At 38.8% G+C, this 16,948-nt stretch overlaps 11 protein-coding genes across 11 annotated transcripts; 3 read left to right on the top strand and 8 right to left on the bottom strand.

The window, feature by feature from the left end:
- Positions 1-593: 593 nt before the first annotated feature.
- Positions 594-1,762, top strand: JH06_3714 (hypothetical protein; the record flags this gene model as incomplete). Its single annotated transcript, XM_014670768.1, has 6 exons — positions 594-692; positions 724-854; positions 885-989; positions 1,021-1,054; positions 1,086-1,217; positions 1,247-1,762. 6 exons carry the CDS (start codon positions 594-596, stop codon positions 1,760-1,762), a joined length of 1,017 nt encoding a protein of 338 aa, XP_014526254.1.
- Positions 1,763-1,827: 65 nt separating this feature from the next.
- JH06_3713 (40S ribosomal protein S23) lies at positions 1,828-2,318 on the bottom strand (the record flags this gene model as incomplete). The annotated part of the gene is given in 5 exon segments (XM_014670767.1): positions 1,828-1,896; positions 1,923-2,058; positions 2,090-2,178; positions 2,212-2,281; positions 2,299-2,318. 5 exon segments carry the CDS (start codon positions 2,316-2,318, stop codon positions 1,828-1,830), a joined length of 384 nt encoding a protein of 127 aa, XP_014526253.1.
- Positions 2,319-2,822: 504 nt separating this feature from the next.
- Positions 2,823-4,050, top strand: JH06_3712 (hypothetical protein; the record flags this gene model as incomplete). The annotated part of the gene is made up of 3 exons (XM_014670766.1): positions 2,823-3,050; positions 3,079-3,900; positions 3,931-4,050. The coding sequence occupies 3 exons, from the start codon at positions 2,823-2,825 to the stop codon at positions 4,048-4,050; spliced, it is 1,170 nt and encodes a 389-aa protein (XP_014526252.1).
- Positions 4,051-4,200: 150 nt separating this feature from the next.
- On the bottom strand, positions 4,201-4,612 carry JH06_3711 (endoribonuclease; the record flags this gene model as incomplete). Its single annotated transcript, XM_014670765.1, has 2 exons — positions 4,201-4,229; positions 4,279-4,612. 2 exons carry the CDS (start codon positions 4,610-4,612, stop codon positions 4,201-4,203), a joined length of 363 nt encoding a protein of 120 aa, XP_014526251.1.
- Positions 4,613-5,635: 1,023 nt separating this feature from the next.
- On the bottom strand, positions 5,636-6,469 carry JH06_3710 (hypothetical protein; the record flags this gene model as incomplete). The annotated part of the gene is given in 3 exon segments (XM_014670764.1): positions 5,636-5,659; positions 5,677-6,412; positions 6,444-6,469. 3 exon segments carry the CDS (start codon positions 6,467-6,469, stop codon positions 5,636-5,638), a joined length of 786 nt encoding a protein of 261 aa, XP_014526250.1.
- Positions 6,470-7,068: 599 nt separating this feature from the next.
- On the top strand, positions 7,069-8,956 carry JH06_3709 (histone-lysine n-methyltransferase; the record flags this gene model as incomplete). The annotated part of the gene is made up of 8 exons (XM_014670763.1): positions 7,069-7,248; positions 7,279-7,365; positions 7,399-7,531; positions 7,562-7,713; positions 7,744-8,343; positions 8,373-8,654; positions 8,683-8,886; positions 8,918-8,956. The coding sequence occupies 8 exons, from the start codon at positions 7,069-7,071 to the stop codon at positions 8,954-8,956; spliced, it is 1,677 nt and encodes a 558-aa protein (XP_014526249.1).
- Positions 8,957-9,048: 92 nt separating this feature from the next.
- On the bottom strand, positions 9,049-10,439 carry JH06_3708 (hypothetical protein; the record flags this gene model as incomplete). The annotated part of the gene is made up of 4 exons (XM_014670762.1): positions 9,049-10,028; positions 10,059-10,289; positions 10,320-10,360; positions 10,393-10,439. The coding sequence occupies 4 exons, from the start codon at positions 10,437-10,439 to the stop codon at positions 9,049-9,051; spliced, it is 1,299 nt and encodes a 432-aa protein (XP_014526248.1).
- A 165-nt stretch (positions 10,440-10,604) lies between these two features.
- On the bottom strand, positions 10,605-12,500 carry JH06_3707 (hypothetical protein; the record flags this gene model as incomplete). The annotated part of the gene is made up of 10 exons (XM_014670761.1): positions 10,605-10,686; positions 10,718-10,776; positions 10,804-10,942; positions 10,972-11,159; positions 11,190-11,600; positions 11,631-11,827; positions 11,858-12,084; positions 12,113-12,268; positions 12,298-12,442; positions 12,473-12,500. The coding sequence occupies 10 exons, from the start codon at positions 12,498-12,500 to the stop codon at positions 10,605-10,607; spliced, it is 1,632 nt and encodes a 543-aa protein (XP_014526247.1).
- Positions 12,501-13,096: 596 nt separating this feature from the next.
- JH06_3706 (hypothetical protein) lies at positions 13,097-14,689 on the bottom strand (the record flags this gene model as incomplete). The annotated part of the gene is given in 4 exon segments (XM_014670760.1): positions 13,097-13,991; positions 14,016-14,506; positions 14,519-14,571; positions 14,602-14,689. 4 exon segments carry the CDS (start codon positions 14,687-14,689, stop codon positions 13,097-13,099), a joined length of 1,527 nt encoding a protein of 508 aa, XP_014526246.1.
- A 117-nt stretch (positions 14,690-14,806) lies between these two features.
- Positions 14,807-15,473, bottom strand: JH06_3705 (chaperone HSP105; the record flags this gene model as incomplete). Its single annotated transcript, XM_014670759.1, is given in 3 exon segments — positions 14,807-15,113; positions 15,133-15,363; positions 15,385-15,473. 3 exon segments carry the CDS (start codon positions 15,471-15,473, stop codon positions 14,807-14,809), a joined length of 627 nt encoding a protein of 208 aa, XP_014526245.1.
- A 386-nt stretch (positions 15,474-15,859) lies between these two features.
- Positions 15,860-16,106, bottom strand: JH06_3704 (hypothetical protein; the record flags this gene model as incomplete). The annotated part of the gene is made up of 2 exons (XM_014670758.1): positions 15,860-15,932; positions 15,970-16,106. The coding sequence occupies 2 exons, from the start codon at positions 16,104-16,106 to the stop codon at positions 15,860-15,862; spliced, it is 210 nt and encodes a 69-aa protein (XP_014526244.1).
- Positions 16,107-16,948: the final 842 nt, after the last annotated feature.

Genomic DNA, 16,948 nt, shown 5'->3' with positions numbered 1-16,948 from the left:
TATCGAAAAGGATACGAGCATGAAGCAAACCTCCAGCCTTACCACGTCCAGAAGGATGGCAACGATGCTTTCCTAGAGATGAACGAAAATCAGCTACAACGTACCAATACGTCCGTGACCGGCACTAACATGTCCTCTGGCCTTTCTGTTCTTGCTGAATCTAGTAGGCTACAAGAAGATAAACTCATGTTCATGTTCGTCAATAAACGAGTCAAACGACTTTCCACAGAATCAAGCACAATCCTAGCTGAAAATCATTTACATACCATACTAATTCACAGGTGAAACCGATTATTCTGGCTGTTACAAGAGGAAAAAGGATGGAAATGGGAGAACCGCGGTTCTTACCTATTTCCGCTACATTGATTGGAATCGGATAGATAGGTGAAAGATAGAAACAGTAAATCACAGAAGAGTAGAGAGAGTTAGAGTCACGAATCAACATCATTGATTCACTTGCAACAATGGCTGTAATCATTCATTCAGATTCGATAACTCGATAGGAAGCATTTTGTAAATGGGATGATGAAAAAACGGGCTTGAATCCGTTTCTTCCCCAATACCCAAGATCTAAGGGTTTTGGAAATATTGTAATGAAATATGTTGTCGGAACTCTTCTCTTTGTAGTCCGTTGTATTCCTGTTCTTGTTCTTGTTGTCTTGTTACTGGCTGCTGAATTTTTGAGTTACCTTGTATTTCTAGAAAGGATTTTCTCATGATCAGATGGTTGGAAGTGTATTGAAGCGGGTATATTGGTCTTGTGTAGTATCTCCGATCTGTAATCTTCTTTTGCTAGTGCTCGGAGTTTGGCCTGTCAAGATTTCGTATGGAGAATCTCAAAAGTTACGTATTCGGTTAGACTCGTTTCGTTTTTTCATCTCTAGTACAGAAGTGGATTCTCGATCGATTTCTCTTTCTAGTGTCCGAGGTAATGATATCATTATCAGCAATTTCGTTGGTTATCTTCAAATCCTCATTTATGCTGCTCTGTATGAGTTTGAAATAACTCTAATAAAATAGGAAGAGCGACCGTTTCGGATTTGTCAATATGGATGTAGTATTGTCAATATAGGATCAATGTATAGGGTATGGTTATTGAATGTGGTCTATTCACTGCAATCAAATATGCCATGTGGCCTAATCCGTCCTTCCTCGAGAAGCCAGGTTGTCGTCTTCAGGATCTGGTTGGATCGCTTCCTTTAATCGTCTTCAGTGAGGTGAGAGTGTAGGTGTTAATTCATCGTAGGATTTACCTACAAACAATCGAGCTATTCTTCAATTCCCTTCTCTTAATGAAGAGACATATGCATCATTCCCAAAACACATTCATTTGTTTTCTGTGACGTTTGTGATTTCTTCATTTATAACACTAAGAATGGATCCATCTGGCACCTATCTTGTAGGAGGAAGTGTTCGTCATTTCCTGTCATTACTCACCCACATTCGAATACCAGTCCACCTTACTTGGATTTGTGACCAAGATCTTGCACTTCTTCCTCCTCCAACTGTAGAAATTGCGGCAGCTAAACCCAAATTGAGCTTCCAGATCACACATTTGAGTGAGAAGAATACAAGAACACCTGAAATGAAGCAGGTGGAGGCTGTAGTGGATGCTGTGAAATGTAACAAGTATTATTATGAAGTGAAGTATCCTGAATTGCTTGCTGCAATGATGCAGACCAAAGTAGTTAGTCTTACAAAGAGTCAGGGATTTGAATTCATTAAATATTACAATTCACGAGGAAATAAGAAACAGGACTGAGGGTTGAGTGTTGGTTCCAACAAACAAAGAAAAGGAATCTTCTTCGGTTGCTGTAACGATACTACTTATGTATGAGGCTTCTCCTTCTTTCCACGGAACAGAGCGAGGAGAGAAGTCTTGGAGACACACACCACCTTAAAACGGACTCCCGGAATATCACCCACAGCATGACCAGAACGACAAAGTTCAGACAACCATCACGAGGAACGAAGGCAGTGATCTTCTTTCCATTCTTGATCAACTGAACACGGACGCACTTACGAATGGCAGAGTTAGGCTGTTTAGCCTCTACTCCACTATTCATAAGCCTACTAATCCAGTACCTACACCTTCTCAAGAACGATTCCCTTAGCCATAGTGGCTCCTCCAAGGACGTTAGCCTTAATCGAAGAGATATTGTGTCCCTTCTTGTAAGTCTATAAAATAAACGCATCTAAAGGATAACTCACCTTATCAGCCCATCTCTCATTGCGACGAACCACACGAAGTTTACGAGCAGCACGAATACCACAAGGTTTACTAAATAACGTAAATACTTTTGTTCACATTGAGACATCTGCCAACACCACCTTTCATCATTTCAATCAATGCTTCAGAACTATACATACCCCTTACCCATGTCTGAGGATTACACTAAGTGGAAGAAGACTTTATTGAGCCGAAAAACTTGGTAGAATCCCCCTAGATGTACAAATGATACGAAAGAGTGAAAGAACTCTGCTTCTATTTAGATTGGGCCATTTCATTTTTGTTTTTCTTGTTATTCACTTAATATTGATTTTGAACACTAGATTTAGTATTTCTAGAATAGTATCAGTATTTCTCTAGCTTTTGACAGACTTAACTAGTGATTATTCAAATGAAGTGTGTCATCCTATGCTTTCTTTTCATTTTTCTTGTTACAATCATTTTTGATGTGTCGCAGAAGGAATTTTCCAAAGAATTGAAGCGAGGAGGACTATTGTATTCATTGAATCCGAATAATCAGAATATAAGCAGACTGGAATCTGTCACTGTGGAATCAGTAGTGAATCGAAGTTCGGTAGTCAACAGCAGTTCTATGGAATCGGTCATTACAAACAGTCCTGTTAATGATTTGAAAGTATTTGTACCCTATGATTTACGTGATTTGTACAAGTTGCTGGAACCGATTGCTTTGAATGGTACTGTCATGACATCGTTTACCGATTCGGGTTATCTGCGTCACTTTTATACGTTCTACAGACTCTCACATCTTGAGAGATACCCAAACTTCTTTGTGACGGCTATTGATCAGAATGCATTTGATGTACAGACTATTCTTGCTTTCGATCTAGTCTCTTCATTCCAAAGGAATTCCTGTGTACTTTTATCATCCTAGTAACGTAGATTCTTCTGCTCTTCAGCAGAGTTCGGTGATTACGAGCAAATCCTTCTATAAAAAAGTGGTTAACAAACTCACATATCTCTCTAGGTTGATGTCCATTGGATTCCGAGTTTTGTACATGGATTGTGACATTATCCTCTTTAAGGACCCTTGGCCTGTTCTTAATCAGTATTCGGAAGAGAATACTGATGTTGTTACTCAGAAGGATGATTCGTTGAATAGTGGTTTCATGTTTTTGCTTCCAACAGCGATAACACGTGCATTTCTGAAATCAGGGGCTAGATACATGGTATCGAACAACGAATTAGATCAAGAATCTCTTGTTGCAGTTCTAGGAAGACATTCTGGTCTGCGTTTGGTTTTGTTACCAGAAGATCAGTTCTCTAGTGGTCGAGTCTTCTTTTCGCAACATCAGTTCTATTGGGATCCAATATCTCCTCAACAGATTATGATGCATAATAACTACATTGTTGGAAGCGAAAACAAATTCTATCGATGGCGAGAAATGCGGTTTTATGATGATGATAGCGATGGATACTATTCTTCATCGGAGCGAAGGTATCTTATGGTGGATGCATCCGAGGAACGGAAGAATAATACTCTGTATCTCCATCAGGTTGCTGTATTGAGTCGACTTCTGAATCGGACATTCCTCCTCCCTACGTTTTTATGTCCTCCAACGATTCCATTGGAGAAGTGTAATCTATGTCGAAATGATGTGGAATGTTTCAAGCGGTTTCGTCTTCTCATTCAGATGCAGTATCGTGACTATGTTGTTTTCCATATAATCTATGAAATATAGGCATTTCGTAACCACCCATTGACTCCAGAGGATGTGAAGAACGCCATTCGAGATGATCCAGTCTATTGTGTCAAACTTGTATCGTCACTCCCATCCTCCTTAGCAAACAACGTAGTGTAACTCAATGTGATTGACTATAGACGCTGCCTCTCCTAAAACCACTAACGCAAGCTAACATAATCAAATCCTTCTCTCCAGTGCAAACTCTCCGCGTACTCAAGCTAGCAGATCTACCTAAGAATTTTCCCAAAGTACTATTGAGTGTTTGTTTTAAACAATCGGAAACTCATATAATCTACTTTCTGTAAGCAATAGCCTCAATTTCCACACCCACGTCCTTAGGAAGACGAGCAACCTCGACGCAAGAACGAGCAGGGAAAGGAACCTTGAACTCCTCGAAGAAAGCCTGATACACAGCGTTCACTTTACCGAAGTCGTTCAGATCCTTCACGAAAACGGTGGTCTTCACAATATCCGTGACACTGAATCCAGCAGCCTCAACGACAGCCTTCACGTTCATGAGACTCTGACGAGCCTGGACCTCAATATTGTCAGAGAAAGTTCCAGTGGCGGGATCCACAGGGATTTGACCAGAGGTGAAGACAATATTGCCGCAAACCATACCCTGAGAGTAAGGTCCAATAGCAGCAGGGGCATTTTCAGTCTTAATAATCGTGCTCATGAAAAGAAATATGATTGATTCCAAATTGGGGAAAGGGGAAGAAACGTCCAATAATCAATTGATTATCAAGACTTCCGATCCTTGAATCTTTGCTAAATACTCAAACAGCTTCTCTAACAACAAACATGACAAATCCCATCACAATTCACATCAATAAAACACTCTCGGATAATCTTTGTGACATCCAATTGTAACCTAAACGGACGACCTTTCTTCTTCATGTACTGGTATCGCCTTCCTTCATCACGTACATAACTCATAAAACTATGTCGATGTAACACCACACGATGATCAGGAGTTTCAGTAATATTGATATGGGGCTGAAGATTAGCCAAGATGGTATTCACAATCTTCATATTCCTCTCTCCTTTCTGTTCGTCGGCTCCAGCATAACTCATAATTGTCACATCATGATAATTCACATTCTGTAACTCCTTTTCTCCGTATGCTTTGACAAAGGAATAGAGGAAGTACTATTAAGACAACTTAGTTTAATAGAATTAAGGATATCTGATAGACAGCAAAGAATGTGAGTGAATCCGAATACTTCCATAACAACACTACAATTCATCTTAATCTTTAACATATACATCGAAATGGTTGTGTTCTGTAATTTGGAAGCAAATTGCAGTTAATGCTCTCTTGTAACAATTCCATTCCTTTCTCATAGTCATTTAAGAAAATATAATATTTGCAGGCATCTCGTACAAGTGATGTCTATCATAGAAATCAACCCTGATTCTTACATTATAAGTAAAACCTTGAGCTGCTGCATTCTTCATAATTAACTCGTAAAATAATGAATCTTGTTTTATACCACAATAGTGAAACAACAATTTGTATGTGAGATCGTTAGGAGCCGTCTTTCTGGAACGCATGGTACAGTGGTACAAATAGAGAACTGCAAACCGATTGTCTTGGTTAATATACCATAGTAACAACGAATTCAAACTTGACTTCTTCAAGAACAAATGAGAGAATTGATCATGATACTTCTTCAAGGATTCATTGCTAAAAAGAGTATTAAATGAATCTAAAAACTCTTGACTATTCATAAGATTAACATTATCCATGAAATGAGTGGGATAAGTAGTCTGAATACAATTCGTTATCAGATCGAGGAGATTGGTCCCTCCTTGAAGATCCCTCACAATTACATTTCCATATTCTCGTTTCTTCATCTTCAACAACAGATCAAGAAGAATTGTATATGTGATGCCATCAGGAACAATTTTATCCAATTTCATAATCTGATACATCTGAAGCGCACGTTCCCAACTACCAGTCTTCTTATACCCATTTAAAAGAGTATTGTAAGTCCAAACAGTCGGTTTTAAACCCTTATGACGAATCGACTCAAACAACTTCTCCGCTTCTGCAATATCATTGGATCGAATGAAACAATTCATCAGAATCTCATAATCAATGAGAGAAGGAGCATATCCTTCTGAAAGCATCCAATTCCACAATATTGCTGCTTCGTTTTCCGCATTATCCGACACACTACACACGCGAATAGCATCCATATAATCATCACTGTTGACCTTGACATGGAACTCACGCATTTGACGAATCACCTCTAAAGCGACTTTACTAGAATGATATTCATAAAGGAGATGGAGCATCTGAGAATACACATAATGATCCCATTCACAGGTAGTCAACATAGTTTGAATCAGTTGCAATAAATCACGATGCGAAATACGAATATCACGATAGGCCAATTCCTTGTAAGCATCAAAAGCACGATTGAGTTCTTCCTTTGGAGCATCTTCAGATACAGAAATTCTTCGAATAAACCTAGAGAGTAACCTCCCATACCTTTTCTTACGATCGACGATCACCAGCATCAGACATATCGAGTTCTCTCAATTGCCGTTTCTCTGGTTCTTGTCCATTGGAACTTGGAAGATTGCTCGTTTCTGTGGAGATAGATCGACAAATGAGTAATTTATTCCATGTTTCAATCGACCTACAGATATTATTTCGATATTCTTCACCTACATGAAATTCGGTAGAACACACGGCCTTAGACATCTGGATGTTCTTAATAGAGGATACATCCTCTGCAATCCTCGAAACATCGATTTTCAAGTCAACAGAATAGGATTGTGAGTGGTAATCAACTTCAGATATTGTAGTATTGATACTGATGTATCCAATATTTGATTTCAAAGCATAGTATTCCAACCCAAGTCATCTACTCTAACTCTTCACAGATGACTTAACTTTGGCTCTATTTGTTTATTTATCGTTGTTATTCCAACAGGTATGAGATTATAAGCAAAGGGATTCGTCCAGTGTGGATATGTTTATTATTATCTCACACTGTACGTGCATTACCAATTCGCTCTACAAACCGATACAGCGGAGATGATTAACTGGGTAACGGTAATTGACACAATAGATGTATTTTAATGCTATAGACACCAGTTCTACAAGAGCTGCAGAATTGTATGCTAAACTCCAATGGAGATAACACGGAGCTGGATGCGATGTTGAAACATCAGCTAATTGATATCAATGCGTATGACTCTGAAGGAAGAACTCTGTTTCATCTTGCCGCCTCTAAAGGATTTGACGATTGTTTATATACCTTATTTCAGTACGGAGCTCATCTTGATCAGGTTACAACTGTATTTGTTGAATGAAGGAGTAATGAACAGGATAATAAGACGGCTGAAATATTAGCAAGCGAATCCGGATTTTCTAATACTGCTCAATTTATTCATACACTTATTGAAGAACAAAATGTTCTATCTCTTAGAATTGGCTAATTGGCTTAGAACTTCCTAGATGCGGTTACAAAGGACAACGTTGATTATATCCATGCACACATAAAGAATCCAGACTGTAAGTTTTATCGTACTTCAAATGGTCTGTTTGCTTTACATCTTGCATGTGAGCAGGGGGCTTATAGTATCTCTATTGGATCTTATTGACATGTAGACGTGATTGTAGAGTTGTTGCGGAGTGGATTCGAAATCAACCAACAGGATGTCTATGGACGCACTCCTCTTCACTGGGCAGCACTTCTCCTCGACCGAGATCTGTTTGAAATGCTCGTGGCATCTGGAGCTGATCTGAACATTCGTTCCTTGGTTGGAACTCTTTCTTTCCCTTATATATAGTCCGGGAAGACCCCCATCTGTATGTCGTTTCCATTTATAAAAGATGCTTGCTTCGCGAAGTATAGCGAGCAATATAATGCGGCCTTTTTCGATGCAATTCGCCGTCTTGATTTGGAATCTATTTCCTTATTCATCGAATCAAAACCTCGGAATGAGTTAATGAAACTTGTTGATCGAGATGGCAATTCTCCTCTTCATGTTGCATTACTTGTCTCATGTTCCCAACAAAACAGTCTCATCTCGCTCCAGCAAGAAATTATCCAACTTTTCATTACACTCAAATTTGATGAGCATCAGAAGAATCAGCAAGGTGTCACTCCTCTGGATCTGGTTATGCAGTGTCCTATTCAATCAATTCGAGAGCTATTCCCAGAATATCATGTTCCAGAGGTGCTCGAGGTTCTCTCCCCTGAGGCCTCACTCAAAGTTGCCACACCTCTGACTACTTCAATAGAACCTGGTGAGGAGGAGACGGAGTCGCTTACTCCAGTGGTCCCCAGCCCTAACTCTGGTCAGCCTCAACTGAGGCCTTCTAGTACTGTAGAGGAGCTGTTAGGAGCTCTGGGCCTTCAAGAATACATTGATACGTTCAGAAACAAGGTAGGGATAAGAAGAGAGATTGAAGATAGGGCTACGTAGTATGTTCTGATCTGTTTTCAACAAATGAAGAGGATTTGAAGTCAATGGGAATGAAATTTGGTCATCGAAAACGTCTTGCAGAGATGCTACGTCAATTGGATTGTCTGAGTACGTTTCTCTCGGAGATTGGTTTGGAGAGTCACAAGACCCAGCTTAAGGAACTAGGATTTGAATCAATTTGGAGTATTCTAGGAGTTCATCCAGAGTATGCAGAACGAATGGGTTTGACAGATGAAGAGATGAAACGATGGATTGATCACCAGAAGACACTAGTAAGAGAGAGACTAGAATATCATATAGACAATTCCTCCTTTGCGTAATGTGGAGGATAATGATTCAAGTGAACCTGTATTCCGGTTACTATTAGGAGAGGAAGAAACGAAGAAAGTAATTAAGGAATCAGCCTTGGAGAATGTTGGGTATATGCTGTATTTCAATATGGAAGAAGCAGAAGAATTTGATCTACGGTTTGGAGAATGTGTTGGTTTGTGTTTCATCGTTTCTGTAAGAATGAAAGGAGTAAATGATTGAATAGCAAATTAAAAAGATGCGAACAACACAAACATCTGTTTAGCTTTAGTGATTTGTTTGTTAAGAAGCAAATGATGGAATAAGTGGGATTAATGTTAACTAATATCCACTTTTAACAAACAATATGACTGCAAACTAATAATACCTCTTATGAGTACTACCTCGCAATACAGATGAAAAAGACGGAGGATATTCATATGCAGTCATACCAAATTCACGTGTCTGATCAGGGTAATAATCAATACGAGACCTCTGATTTGAAGTATTCATATAATCATTCATGTGCTCATATGGAACATACGAATATATTGACTTATCAGAATAATCGTATTCCCCCATAACATGACGAGTACGCAAATCCCGTTGATATGGTTCTTCAGAATAATGAGAATAACCACGATAATTGTTAGGATAGTATCGAACAGGATTCATTTCATATGGTAACTGATTGGGAACATAAGGATCACGACTTCCCATTGAAAAGTGTACATCACTCAAGCTTGTTGAAAATCGGAGATGTTGGGAAGGACCCACTTGTCTTTGCAAAAATGGCTGAGGAACATACTGAAAATAAGACATATCCGCGGGATTGATATTGGGGCCCACCGAATGCAAACAACTGGGTTCCTCAGCCCTTTCACTAATAGAGGGTTCAGCTCCTATTCCATTGGGAACATGACTATTTACGGTGGAATAGTCACTATTCTTATGGTCTGTTTTGAGAGAATTGTAAGATTGTGAAGATAACTTCTTCTTCTTACGATGTCTCCTCTTTTTCTTATCACTATTTTCATTTAAGTTTTCAATCTTTGGAAACGCACGCTTAATCTCAACTTCTTTATCATCAATGATATGAGGACATTGTCGCATGGCCTCCTCAACAGATTCAGCATTCACAAAAAGGACAAATCCAAACCCTCGACTTCTTTCTAGCCCATGGTAATAGATAACAGTTGCTTCTTCAATTTCTCCGCAAGATTCAAAATGAGAGTGCAATGAATTGTTGTCAGTGGTTGCACTCAAACCACCCACAAAGATCTTTCTCAAACACTTCTGTTGTGGAGTTTCTACACTACATGCTGAAACGGTCTCTGATGGATTTATCATTAAGGCCACTATTGGTCACAATTTCTCGCCATAGGTACGTTCAGGTACTTTGATGCTAGTTTCGTCTAATGGTACGCAAGTGATTTTGATGCTGTTTAAATCAGTATTCTGGACATTCACGTCAGAAAAGAAAGGCCCTTCTCCCGAAATGGCTTCACGCGCTCTTAAAGGATCTCCAAATGTTACAATAAATGATATTGTATTGTTCAATTCAACAGGACTAACCGATACGACACCTTTTTGGGACAGTAACAAGTCCTTCCAAAAAGCTAGAAATAACAGATTGGAAGAAATACTACATTCATTAACATCCTTTGAAGAGAGTGTCACCACTACTGAACTAGATGATTACAAACACCAATAACACCAAACTGATCATCATTAACAGCATTGTTTGTACTCTGAGTATCTGCATCCATACTCAATAAACATAAACAATGGTACTATATTAGTAGTGACACAGGTTCCACGGGAATACAACTACTATGGCAGCTATCAAACAACGCGAATTTCAGCATAATTTTGTAACTCTAATTCTCTAGTAAATGCAGTCATTGTTCTAAAAAACATGATGGATACACCTTTTAGAGGATAGAAAGTGTCTCATCAACATCCTTAATGCGTTGCACAATCTTCATTACAGTTTTCTTTTCCTCTTCCAAGAAGCTATTCGTTACCAAAACTAGTGAATAGATACGCTTTTCTTTCTTCAACAACTTTCATATCCTTCTCGTAGTCATGGGTCTTGTCATAGAACTACATGTCATTTCTCCAAGACAATACAACTTCGTAAATATTACGTCCACGTACAAAATCCTTCTTTTTCGAACGAATAGCGTTTTGAAGGAGCAAATCTTCCATCGAGTACAACACCTCCATCAACATATCCAATGTCGTCTCTTTGCATTCTGTACGAAGTGTCCTATCATAGAATCATACAGAGTCTCCTACTCCTTCATTTCTCTCCATGTTTCTGTTGACAGTAACTCAGATAATGAATATGATTCTGACTCGGAATAGATGTCTTGGACCAGAGATTTCAATTTACGTAGATAAAACAGACGGATAAAGTAAGAGTAGATGTTGATTCCATGCTGACGACTACGTTCTGTCATCATATTCTTACCAATTCCAGTAATCTATACTAGAATCTGTGCCAGTAATCTTACATCCGAATCGGTATACATATCTTTCACTTCGAGGTTGATTGGGGTCATGTCATTCTCTGATTCTTCACTTTCTTCTCCAATCGCTCTCAACATACTGAATGAACTACTCCGAGTATCACGTAACGTGCCAAATGAGTCCAAATCCAGAAATGTATCCTGATTTGCTGGCTCACGCATCAATAACTGAGATCGAGCACTGAACATCAAATCAACAATGCTTTGACGAATCACCTGTGTCTCAAATGCATTACGTTTGCTCTTGTTACGTTGCATAAACTTGTTCTCATTACGGATAATCATGTAGTAGTTGTTGTACAAGGCCCAGCCAGGAAGAATCTCATTATAAGCAGGAGAAACTGAACTATCATTAACCGATGGCTTGTTGATCAATGAAAAGGGCATTTCCACTTTCTATTCATTATTCCTACAACATTTGATCACTTGAGGTAGTAGCGTAATACCAGATGCGATCAACGAATACGGTGCTTTAAGCATATTGCAAGGATACTTGATGTTGCATCCTAGTCCAAAGAACACACCCTCACCAGGAAGACATTCCTGATCAGGTAATCTTCCTGTATGATTGCTTCCAATATTGGCTCCATATCCAATGTTTCCTTTTCCATAAAACCACAGAGCTATGTATCATCCATGTTGATCAGTTCTACCACTAATCAGTACACTATTATGATGGAATCCAATAAAAGGTCCCACAAGAGAAGAGTTACACTCACCTGAAGATACACCCGTATTGGGAGCAATAATACTATTCACAATCTTTGCATTACAGCTTGTTGTTGTGTGTTCACACAACAAACTTTGTGCGCAATTGGAACCTGATTCAAAAACGGTTCCCCACTGAAGAATACTATCAATAATATCACCTGAAGTCACCCTATTTCACAGAAACATCCATTCATTACTTTGTAGGATTGCAGTGACTACTCAAAACTGAACTATTCACGATATGACTAGAGACTACATGAGCAAACGGACCAATGACAGTGCTGTCGATTAATGAACACATCTCAACCGCGGCATTTGGTCCAATCACACAATAATCACCTCGAATATCATCCCTAGGTATCAAATCCATCATCGAGAATACAAGTAAGAAGGGTCAAGTGGAGGTGGTTTCATGGAGGTGGCGTCTTCGAGGTCATTGTAGAGAAGATCAGCAGTTATAGGGATTTGGAGACCTCCCGTTTCATTTCCCATATTGCATATCACTCCATTTCCAAAAAGAGAATGCTCTAACAATAACTAATGAAGCAAAATACTACTGCAACAAGTAATACGACCACAACCCATTACAATCGAGTTGGTCTGGATAATTGTATTCTCAATCAGCGCATTTTGGGAAATATGACAATTGGGAAAAACATAGCAGTTACGCAATGTACTATTGCGAATCATACTTGGGAGAACAATATCCGAGCCATAATTCACGAAACCTGAAGACGTGCAGAGGTAAACATCATCAATAAAAAGGCATCCGGTCACAGAATGGGGATCGAATCTTATCTCTTGTCCGTTGATCCGAGTGATAATATGGACATTCGAGAACGTCTTATCCGTTGCTATAGATTTTAACGTGAATTAGAAACTTTACATTGATTCAAACAAAAGGACTGGAACTGTCTCAATTCGACGTCTGTTAGCTGTCTATAGGAGATAGATGCTATTTGGGAAGAGCAATTTCTCATATAGTCTGCAATTGATTTACTTCATTATCACTACCATGATAAGACGGATAGGGCAAATCAGGCTCCATCAGAATATCCCAGATACACAAGATTTTTTGGATTCAAGAAAGTTTGATCATTGCCAAAACGAGATTTGATTGGCCGATTTCTCTAAACTCCTGAAGTATGTTCAGTGATACGAACAAACAAACTTCAATTCATTCACTCACCAAAGACAAAAGATATGTTTTTGACAAGGGATACAGGATTGCACTTGATGTCACGAAGAGTCAATCCAGGCATGCCTTCTCCCACAACCAGTTTCTCGTATCCTCGTTCAACCATGCGATAATAGTCCCCACCAACAGGTACATAGACACCATTTGTATTTCCGACATAAACATCACCGTTGAAGTAGAAAAGGAACACAGGCTGAACATTCTTCATTAAATACTTATCTTCGTAATAAATGCGATCTGATAAGATCTTCACGGTATACAATGTGTTATCATCAGCATGATCAAAATCATAGACTGTTTCCATCTTCTTTCCATCAGCAACATGGATCTTGAACTCTCCTTTGGGTTTACCACCATCCCATTTTCCTTCAATCCATACACCCGATGGAAGAATGAAACGCCCATGTCCATGATGACTTCCATTATGATACTGTCCAATATACATGGATCCATCACGATAAATCGTTCTTCCTTCTATCAATCGATTTTTCTCAAAGATACCATCTTTGACTTGAGTGTTATTCATATAGAGAGTTCCTCTTCCATGATAGAAGCCATTTTTGAAGTGTCCTTGATATAACAACTCATTCTCATTTATATCCACTAATTCACCCATTCCTTCAGGTACTCCATTTAATAACATTCCTTGATACAACACTCCAGGACGAACCTCCACCACACCACTCATACGACTTAGTTTTGTCATATCGATAGGACTATGACGACGAGGCTTGATCGAGATAGGTACGAGATATGGATCACGAATAGACTTACCTGGAATAGCCATCGATCCAGAGGATCGTAGCGAATGGGATCCAGACAAACGACGTAAGAGTCCTTGACCAACTGTTTGCTTCCCCTGTTCTGGGGTATCCAATCTAGAATTCATTCTCTGTTTCTACTCTAACATAATATGTTCTTCATCTCGTAGAAATTGGATCTCCTCAGCAGACATAAAGCAACATAGATTCTTTGTTTTCTCTGCAAGATTCTTCCATCTCGTAATCTTGTTCTGTAATTCCACTTTTGCTCGTTCTTCTTCTTCTCTTCGACGACGATCTCCTTCTTTTTTCCGTTGTTGTTCTAGCTTCTGCTCTAGTAATCTCTTCTCTTTCAGTTCCTTCATTCGTTCTTCATGATATCGTGCCTCTTCATTCTTGAATTCCTTAGTCGCCATTTCTGTCATTTCTCGAAGTACCTTCTCATTCGAATTTGAATTATGAGTGAACCATTGGGAGTACTTTGCAATGAGATGAGGCATCATTGGATTCAAAGCAATCTCATTACTATTCAGACCTCCTGCATTAGGACCATCCTCAATCCGCTGCTTATAGAATTGAATCACTTGCTGATAAGCATTCTGAGCATCTAGGATTCCTTCTGCTAGTCGTTTCTGTTGACTAACAGTACTCTCGATATCTTCAGCCGTCTTGATCTTGGCAGTCACTATCTGAGAGACTACGAATCAGCTTGATTCATCATTCTTACATTGGACCGCGTGATTCTGAGCAACTAACTCGGGAGCTGTAACATATGAGCAGTTCACTGTGACTGGTGTCACAGATGAACATAGCATTGGTATCATATTGGTATAATGATCATTTCCAAAATAACTAGCATAAAATGCATACTTCGCATTTCCATTCACCACACATTCTGATGTGATATGAGAAGCATTTAACTCTAAGTGGGATTAAGCTTCTAACATAAAAGTGAAAGAGGATATCTCAACTCCATTCTCTTTACAGACATTATTTACACACTCATAGAAAGGAACAGTTAGAATACCATTATCCATAATCTCGAGTTGATTTGGTATGATTCCCTTCATATCTGCGATACACTGTTGAACAACCGAATGTAACTGATTTAGCATTCCACTAGCCTCAATCCTCTCACGAAGATCTTCAGCAGAGAGTTCAAGATACATATCATCTCCATCCTCATTGTAATCAGGAATGGTCACCTCACACATTTCGAGTGCTAGACACTTATCCGTCCTATTTATTCATACATGACACACTGAACTGCTGTTTAACCATCAATATCACAGGAAGAAGTTTGGCAGCAGCAGTAGGACTAGTGCGGAAATCGGGGTCACTATCAGGATCACGAACCTCATCGTATGCATCCAGGAGCATATCAAAGAGAATAGTATCAACTTGACTTGAACTTACTTGATTGGAGTGTGTATATGCGAGAATATCATAATGACCCTTGGAAAATCGAACAGCAAAGGATTGAGCTTCACTATACCCGATACCTACAAACAGGACGACTCTGGGATTTGAATCAAATTCATGATAAATATCCTTGTAGAATCCATAATCAACGGCAACTGAATCGACTTCACGGATCATAATGTATTCTGTAATAGACGAAACTGCAAGACCTGCCTGATAATCTTCGATCTGTTCCTTTGTATAGTATGATGGGACCTATGTATCATGAATATTCAATGTTTCAACAGAGAGAACAAGACAAAGATTTGTATTCTTTCTCTCTTTCTTGACATCTTCAATACGATCGGATATACAGGCACCAATAAGTTGAGGAGGCCAAAAATGTGTCTCCTTTCCTCCTATTGGGAGGACATATTCAACTTCTCCTGCTTCATCCTTGTGTATTGAGGGTACAACACTCTTGGTAAATTCACTGATATCATTAAAAGGTCGTTTAATAGAAGATTTGATGAATCGGATACAATGAGAAGGATTTCTGTCACTCTATAATGATAACTCGTTATTCAAATATCATATACAACCACCTTTGCAGCAGTTCCTGTCAAACGGTTATCATTATCAAAGTACACTTCAGACCTAAAAGTATAATAAACCATATCTTTCATAATCTTACGATGACTCTTTTGCTCCGTTTCGATCAGCTACTTTAACAGGAGCTGACTTTTGAGGATCATCCTCGTTAATCTGGAAAACAGATGACAGTGTCACAATGTTTCCCATATCAATTCCAGATGGAAGCACTTGACTCATGACTCGAATAGTAAGTAATGAGAGAGAATCAGTCTAAACGAAAGAATAGGGACTATTTTGTGCTTCTTTTGGTGTCAAATCAGATAACCTTGTTCTCTTGATTTAGGTATTCGTTTCTCATACTTTGATAGACAAATAGCCTTTTGGTGAACTAACAGTCATTCGACTGAAACTGTGTATAGGTGTTTCTAGGTGTCTCTTTTCAGGATGAATCATTTCAGGAAACATATTCAAGGAATTTGTACACCGCTAGACAATCTACACAGATCTTTGAGAATGATTTGTGAAAGTGAGAAATGATTTGCAGTAACTGACCTTATGGATATTGTTTCTCGTACTACAAGCGAATTTGAACAGCAAATAGGTGAAAACAAATAATCCACATCTTAAGGTCCTCCAGGGTGATTCCTGGTACTTGTTGTTACCTTAATGACCCATTCAACTTGAATTCCTTCCTATAATTGCTTTCAGTTGACAGAATTTTGTTTCACCAGTGAAATGAAGACTTACTGAAACAGCTAAAATGATTTGAAAATCAAAATTCCAATAACTATTATTTACCCAATAATTGATATTATTTTGGCCATCTCTTATTTCATTGGGTTAACAATATTCTCTTGCTTGTAGCCACAGATTTCGATCAAAGGATTTGTCATATTCTTTTACTATTGACCATGTCTGAAGACGTTAAGACTGCTGTGGAGAATGCTGATGACAAGAAGAAGAGAAGAACCACCAAGGTTGATTCTTATGCCACCTACATCTACAAGGTGTTGAAGCAAGTGCATCCTGATCGTGGTATTTCCAAGAGAGGAATGGCTGTAATGAACTCATTTGTTTCT

The sequence above is a fragment of the Blastocystis sp. subtype 4 genome, assembly GCF_000743755.1.
Source record: "Blastocystis sp. subtype 4 strain WR1 chromosome Unknown seqid_0232, whole genome shotgun sequence".
Classification (NCBI taxonomy): Eukaryota; class Bigyra; order Opalinata; family Blastocystidae; genus Blastocystis; species Blastocystis sp. subtype 4.
Note: the sequence above shows the minus strand (reverse complement) of the source record. Positions and strands in the feature narration are given on the sequence as shown.